At 33.4% G+C, this 8644-nt stretch overlaps 1 protein-coding gene across 1 annotated transcript; it reads left to right on the top strand.

Annotated features, from left to right (window-relative positions):
* The first annotated feature begins 4785 nt into the window (after positions 1–4785).
* Positions 4786–7856, top strand: LOC128163940 (uncharacterized). Its single transcript, XM_052827631.1, has one exon. It carries the CDS (start codon positions 4968–4970, stop codon positions 7020–7022), a length of 2055 nt encoding a protein of 684 aa, XP_052683591.1. The 5' UTR covers positions 4786–4967; the 3' UTR covers positions 7023–7856.
* Positions 7857–8644: the final 788 nt, after the last annotated feature.

Here is an 8644-nt window from a genome sequence, read left to right as displayed (position 1 = left end):
GTGACGTAAAAAATGACGTATGATTGCAAACGACAAAATTAAAGCCAATCGCGATTTCAATCCGGAATTGGTTAACTAATAAATTTTTTGTAAGTTACTCGGTAAAAGTTTGTTAAATAAATTTTAATTTTACAAGTATTTACTAATAAATGCATAAATATAGGTGAAAGTCATGAAAATAAATGATAAATTAAACATTTTTTTTTTCGTGTATATGTTCTTTGAAACATGTATTGAACATATATTATTTTATATATGTGTTAAACATATGTAAAATGCATATGTTACACACGTGTATAATATATGTGTTCAACATATAAATTTTAAAACATGTGTTGTACACATGCATTATATGTGCAAAACATGTGTAAAATTATACACATATTTTACACATGTGGACATTTTTCCTGTGTAAGTGTATGCCCTTGCAATTAAGTGATTTATTTACAATATAAGATATTTTATACAAAGCCGAGTTTGCCTCTTTATACGATGCATACTTTTAACAAAATGAAAATAAAACTACATAGGTAGCATTCTACTAATGATATTGTTTATCAACATATTCATTTATAATTTTCCGTTAATCTATGACATTTATTTTTCTTCGCTATAAAACTGCATGATAGCCTTCAATGACTTAATGCGTTATTTTGAAGCATGTGACGTCATATTTTGTAGTACAGCGAGAACGACATCTCGCTTATTTTTCAATGTGTACGATGGACATCAAAATTGTAAGTAAAAGCATTTGTTGTTTTCAATTAAAAGATTAGTGTAAGTTAATTTTGCTAATAAATAGATTAATAAGCAATATCGAGGTTTGTAATATACTGTGATGTAATAATGCACATTTCCCTTCCTTTTTGTCTGAACGGAGTTTATTGAGAGCCTTAACTGTGCTGCGTTTCTCAGTAACTCCCGAACAACCCTCGTACTGTAAATAAAGATACGTAAAATATGCTCTATACACATTAAAATTCTCATTTTAACAAGTCTTAGATAATTTTTGGGGGGTTAATTTTCACTCATCTTTAGCACCAGAGAGTAAAATATTATCTTAGAATAGTGCATGTACCATTGTTCATTTTATATATGTTGGAAGGTGTTGCTGAGGTTACTGATAATGCCCAATGGCCTTTATCCTTTGCCGTTAACTGTTCATTGCAATTTACACATAAAAGTGGGCTTTATATATGGAGGGTAACCGTGTTCAAAAATCCAGACATGAAAATCTGAATATGTAATCTTGTTGGTGTTTGAGTCTGAGTATGAATATGTGGAATTCTGATCGTGTAACCTATAAAACTCAGGGATAAACACTTTGGAGTTGACCCCGCAGGCCTTCGATCTAATTTTTTCTACAGATGCCAATTGCAGCTGTAAAATGTTGTTTGTTACATGTATTTACATGTAACCTGCCACTATAATACAAACTTTCCATATGTAGTCTCCGTTTTCTGAAATATCACGGCTGACATGTTGCAAATCAACAAATGTAAAGTTTACAAGTTTGTCGAATTTTGAAATGACCATGTATAAAAACAGTGACGTCACCGCTATAAAAGACTAGCTGCAGGTAAAGGCATGCCGTAATCTCCGGAATAGGGACGGAATAAATATTAGTAAAATATTAGGTAGGTCTATAATCATATTACATGTATATCTGGATAATAACTTTTCTTAGAAAGTATTATATTTTGGAAAGTTATCAATAAGAAAAACAAAGATTTAAAGACATTGGTTTTGAGATTTTGATATTATTATGAGGCGTGGGAAACGACACCCCTAAATAAAAATTCCAAAGATAAGGTTAACTGTCGTGAAATTTAAATGTGTATAAATTATTTTTAAAAATATTTCATTTTGCATTGTCGGCAATGTATAGGGAAAAAGGCCCATCAAGCTTTTGAAAATTGGCATCTTTTAAAATTTCAAGCAATTATTACGGGATATGAGCATGGCTTCCTGAATGTCAGTTCAATACAGATTCACTTTGTGAAATTGGTTGAAAAAATTTCCAGAAGGCTATTAAAATATAGCTTTACAGCCACTTGTGAACATGTACTGTTTACCATAAAGCAACTACTTATTTTTGTAAAATTATCGTCTATACAGTATATATGTTTAAATAATTTATGATTTAAACCCAGTTCATAAAACCAGTTCATACACGATCAAATTCATCTCACCCACCCCGTTCCTTACTTTCAGAAATCTTTTTTATAACAGTCTATACTCTGTCACGAGTTTTTGCTTCCACCACTTTTTGTTGATTTTAAATAAAAATACACATAACTGTGAAAGAAGTACAGTTGAAATCGATGAAATTGAAAATATCCAAGATATCTTCATTAACAAATTATCCCTTTTCAATCATAAAAGTTTACAGTAACGAAAACAAATTTCTTACGGAGATTTATAATGGGAAATGTTACATCTTTTCTCAATTCGGAAGTATTCGGAACACCTCGCGCAATTTTCCAACGTTATCACCCGGGCTTTTTAATGGCTGATGCAATGCAACATCCATGTAGACTTTCTATTTTGGGATGGGTATTGAAACCTGAAGGGTAGAGGGGGCGTTTCAAAACAGATAATCTGGACATTTTTCATATTAATGGATGAACGAAGTTTGAGCTCAAACTTAAGGTATTTATGATTATCGAAATACCAAGCGAAAAGTGATGGAAGCAAAAACTCGGGACAGAGTATATTTTGTTTTATCATTTATCTTTCACTTGCACAACAAAATCATTTTGATATATAAAAGAGTATAAATACATGTATAGTTACATACATTTTTCTGCAAAATATTACCAAATCTTTGCAGGTCGTTTATTATAACTAATTCAGAAAAATACCAAAAATAACAAGAGAATGTGACAGCAAACCGGGTTTTCTTTTGTGTGAACAGAATCATAATCCATTTGTCAATTCTGAATTGATAAATACTACCTCAAATGAGCTTTTCTGATCACATTTTGTCTGTCGTCCATCTGTCCGTCCCTCTGTCTGTAAACTTTTCACATTTTCAACATCTTCTCAAGAACTCCTGGGCCAATTTCAACCAAACTTCGCACAAATCATTCTTAGGCAAAGGGGACTCAAAGTTGTGAAAATTAAGGGCCACGCCTATTTTTTAAGGGAGATAATGAGAAATTTATAAACATTTTGAGAAATTTTTAAAAATCTTCTCCTTAAGACCCATAAAGCCAGGAAAGCTGAAACTTGTGTGGAAGCATTCTCGGGTAGTTGTGATTGAAAGTTTTGAAAATCATGATCCCAAGGGGAAGGGTGGGGCAACAATGGGGGTCGAAGTTTTACATAGGGATACATGGAGTTAATTTTAAAAAATCTTCTTCTCAGAAATCAATCAGTCAGGAAAGCTGAAACCTGTGTGGAAGTATCCTCAGGTAGTGTAGATTCAAAGTTGTGAAAATCATGATCCCTGGGGGTAGGGTGGGGCCACAATGAGGGATGTTAAAGTTTTACATAGGAATAATTATATAGAGTAAATCTTTAAAAAATCTTCTCAGAAACTAATCAGCCAGATGATTCTTTATAAATGTTAAGACTTTGGCTCCAGGACAATTCTTTGGCCTCACAAGAAGGTTCAGAGTTTAATGTAGCTTTATATCCCATATATAAAAAATTGTTAAGAATCTTTGTGAAAACTGCAATACTTAACATGTGATATGACTTTAAAATCATCCTGTTAGAAAAGGGACTAATGATAATAAACATAAGAATATCCAGGAGAAAAATGGATTTTATTTATACAGGATCTACATGTATTATTATAAGTACATTGTCAAGATAGTTTGTATTATGACCCCATTAAGGTGATTTTATCATACCTATTGTTCCTCAGGTGAGCGATGTGGCCCATGGGCCTCTTGTTTAACTTGTAAACAGCAATTATTACAATAGAGCTGTAACTTTAAAAGGTCTAGTTAGAGACAAATTAGTAGACTTTAAAACGTGTTTGTTTAGCGCACCTGTGCCTATATAGATATTGATCAGATACAATGTACCAGTATCGTGTGTTTGGTAATTTAAACCACAAAGTTATCCAGTTCAGTTAATGCATGAATTGGTTTATTCGTATCAATGGAACCTTTTCCTTTTTTTCAAATCATTTAAAACTTGTCTAAAATCGTTATTAATTTTTATTAAATATTTATTACTTGGGAAGCTACCTGGTACAGTTGTATATAAACCCTTCGATTTCGATTCACCCGATTGCACACCTGGCCGACATGTTGTATTCATTTCGTGGTCTTTGGATATTGTGCATTTATTTCTTATTCTATGTGCATATTCTGTTTGTAAGAATGCATTGATCAATTTATTTGATGTTAGTATTCTCCTGGCTTGAAAAAAGTGCGTAAAATTTAATAATATCATCGCGACCGAGTAACAAGGCGAGACAAGATGTATGTTCACATAGGTGAGACCTCTAAAGCGAAGTACTTTGAACTGTTCAGAGGTCTACCCCTTATACAGGGGCAGCAGTGATGAAAGAGAAATATGCCTGACAGTGCCTATAACGAGCGGTGTTCAGCTTTAAATAGAATAAGGCTGAATATTTTTAGAAATGGGACGGTATATATACACGATCGGTAATTCTCTAAAGCGAAAATAGATGTGATTCAAAATTCCCAGTTAGATTTTAAATTTCCAGGTTAGATTTTAGAATCGCTTATTTATAGCATAAGGCTAAACATTTTCAGATGTTTACGACCATAAGGTACGTGTATTTAAAGAGAAAGAACAAAAATAATTCAGGTTAGATTTTAGTACCGCTATTTTAAAGCTGGAAATTTTCAGATACGGGTATACGATCGGAAGTCAAGAACTGGGGTAAATATGACGGAGTAATACATGGACAGAGTGAAGAATTTCTGCTGAATATTATTTATGAAACATGAGAAAATTGATTGGACAAAACTTAAAATCACGGAATGTCTGACAATTGCCGCGTGTCTGAGGCCCTGTATGTGGGTCTGTGTGATTATATAGGGACACCGACAGACGTGACCGTCAGGAGGGAGGTGACAGACATGTATGAGATGATAAACACACATGTACAGATAGATGGTGGTACATGTATGAGAAAGATGGAGAGTGGTAGTTATAGGGAAGGTTTTAGGTTTAATTCTTCTGATTTGGACACGATGTTCTGGAATACCAATAATAAAGTGATAACTGACCTATCACAGTCCAGTGTTAATGATCTGTCAAAACATTCAATTATTCTCATGGAGGACACTGAAACACCACCGGGGTTTGTCAGACTACAACTTCTGACGTTACCACGAGATAGATTCATTGAATCGTCAGTTGTTCCATATAATGACGGCATGTATATATCATGTATGAGATGGAGACAAAGAATGTTGTCTATGGTTAGAGGAAACAAAGTTTTTAACAATGCAAAAACCCATGGTCCTTGTGCAAACGCGTTCATTGATGAAATAGAAACTGACTGTGCTCTTTGTTTTCAATGTTCCTACTGGTCACGATTAACCTGTTATTGGAGAAAAAGATGTACCCTGCATAACTGGCCTCCAAATTACGTGTTTGATGATATTCTTGGGAATGGTTGTCATTTGGTGCCTGTCGGAAATAAAAATGCCGCCGATGAAAATGAACTTGATTGGAGATTATCGTTTTCTCAGGCAGAACAAAAACTAGTGTATTCTATGAATCATACGCAATTTCTGTGTTACGGACTTTTGAAAATATTTCTAAAGGAAGTCATCAATCTTGACATAGACGAACCATTCATGTGTTCATATTTTGTGAAGACAACGATGTTCTGGCTGATACAAATAGGACATATCACATGGTGTCCAAATAACGTATTGGATTGTTGCTGGAAATGTTTTAAATATTTGTTACAAAGCGTTCATCGTGGTGTGTTTCCAAACTTTTTTGTCCCACAGAACAACATGTTTGCCAGTAAATTGTCGACCGTTAATGGTGCGCGCGCACGCAGGTGTCTGTTAGAGCAGCTTAACATGTATTACGAAATGGGCGTGACCTGTTTGTTAAAAAGTACGACGGTCAGAACAATGATTGAACCAGTTATTTGTAACAATTTTGTCAGAATAGAACCACTTCTAGGTCATATCAAGAGTGCTGCTGATACCGATTATTGTATCAGTAGTGAAATATATTGGAAAAGTTTTTTACAACAAAACATAAGGAAATATTATCTAATGCTGAGGTTAATAACAGATTTGATAAATCAATCATTTACAGAATATGAGACATTAACGTTACAGAAATGCACGGCAGATGTTTTAAGTGTAACAGCATTTATAAATCTCAGTACTAGTAGTTCATCAGATAATACAAATAAGAAAGTCTACCGATCAGACAGACTTACTAGTAACTTGTTGAAGCTGGCGAGTAGAGTGGGTCATGTGTCTTGTTTGTTGTATCTTGGTCTGTATTACTACAGAACATGTAGATATAGAGAGGCGCTTAATGTTACAGATCTGGTTAAATCAAGACTCACTCAGCCCTATATCATGTATAACAAAGTAGACCGAGAAAAGTACAATGAATGTGGGGCTGGTTGGTCTCTGTCTAAACGTATGAAGAAAGCTTGGGTATGTGATGTTTGTCTTACAAAAGATGTTCATTACATTCAGGAACTTGTTTTAGAACAAAGAGAAGGTGCAGACAACGGTATGTATCCCCTGCAAATTTCACCCTATGTAATGGCAGACATGTTAAGTGTGTTATGTAACTACAGACTAGGTAACCGGTCCCAGTGTCTACAGTCACTGACAGAACTACAGACACTGCTGCTTTATGATGACGGGAGCTATGTACCTTTAAATATCAGAGACCTCTCGTGGCAGATACTGGGGATCTGTCAGCACGTTGCGGGGGACCTACACGGGGCGTTACAGTCTTATCAACAGTCACTGAGACAGAAACCATTCCACAAAATATGGAATGCTACACAGTGTAGAATAGCATTAGTTTTGAATCAATGGAATTAAGTGAAACTGAACGCATCAAAAACTCTCATGATTTTAATTGTAAAATAGAATTGCATAAATAAGACTGTATATTAATCTATCAGCTGATCCTGTATTTGAATTGATACAAATTTTTCGGGTGGATGTCTTGATTAAAAAAAATATAAGGCAGTGAAAATATGCAATTTGCTGATTGTGTGTAACATGATTGTGAGAAACATGAAAACACGCAGATATACCAGGTTTGACATAATTATACTGTGTTTTCATCAATATTCGTTGAGTACCAATTTTTTGTTGATTTCGTTATTAAGTTTATCCATGAAATTAAATGCTAATTGAACTGCTATTTTTACTAACAATTGATAGGGCCATTGGCCACGAATTTACGTTACTTTGAAACTGTAATTTTCACCTTATCCACGAAAATTGATACCCTTGAATATTAATGAAACCACAGTAATATAACGATTATCAGGACTGTTTTTTTTTATAATTAGCAATCTTGTAATTTTAAGAAAAGTTACTTGGATGTTCATATCATCATTCATGTGCATTAATCAAAAAGAAAAGCAGACGAAATGCCAAATGATAAATAGATAAAAAGATATTATTTAGGGAAATATTGCGTCCTGTTTTAGTTTTTACTCTTTGGGTTATACCTCTTTCATTCCACTACTTTTCCATTGCTTTGAAATTAAGATGACAGATTTATTTCTCCGTCTTATCATCATATTATTTATTATGTCCTGCCTGTATATCCTACACGTACCTGCTAAATGTATGTCAAACTTGAATAAATTAGATAATATTGCCACTGTGAAATCATGTCAACTGCATGTGGAAATGAGCTGTTGTATTGGAAATGAGCTGTTGTATTTACAAACATAAAGTATTTTAATTTTTCAGTTGTTTCGTAGATTTCTATATGTTAAATAAATTCTTGTTTTTAAATTGTTTTTCTAAGCTCATCCTCCAGAGGTATTGTTTACCTATATACATAAACATACAATCTAATTAGAATTAGAACTTTCATACGCTCCCAGGTTTTCATTTTTTTATTCGCGACGTGTCGAAAACTGGGGAGGGGGTGGAAGTTCTAAATTTTATTAGATTGATATAAATATATACTTAACTTCGAACCTACAGTATGTGTGTTAAAAACAAGGACGAACTGATCAATTCCAAAATACTTTATACAATGTAATGATTGGGAAATAGTTGTTTACTGCTACTAGACCGTTTATTGTGAAATAAAAAAAACCCACTATTATTATAATGTTAAAAAACTACAAACAGTTGCATACCTTTAATATAATATTACTTCAGGCGATTAAGCAAACCGATATAAATCAACTGTCGGCTGAATTTGTTCATACATATATTCCGTTACCATAGGTTCAAAGTACACTGTACAGGTTTAAGAGATACATATTTAGTAGAAAATACGATTAAATAATCGAAGTCTCAGTGTGATGATTTCAGTTAAAATAATAATAAACATTGTATCAATACCACGTTAAAGAGAGTGAAGCCTGAAATAGCTTTAGATAATTTCTATACACAAGTGAGTATAAATCAGCACAAAGAAATACAGTTTTACTATTTTAAATCACTGCGATACAATTTTGTGATTGCTAATA

The sequence above is a fragment of the Crassostrea angulata genome, chromosome 9, assembly GCF_025612915.1.
Source record: "Crassostrea angulata isolate pt1a10 chromosome 9, ASM2561291v2, whole genome shotgun sequence".
In the NCBI taxonomy this organism is placed as follows: Eukaryota; Metazoa; Mollusca; class Bivalvia; order Ostreida; family Ostreidae; genus Magallana; species Magallana angulata.
Note: the sequence above shows the minus strand (reverse complement) of the source record. Positions and strands in the feature narration are given on the sequence as shown.

Excerpts from the sequence above, each read along its gene's own strand:
- LOC128163940 (XM_052827631.1), top strand. The coding sequence starts at position 4,968 with ATGTCTGACAATTGCCGCGTGTCTGAGGCCCTGTATGTGGGTCTGTGT.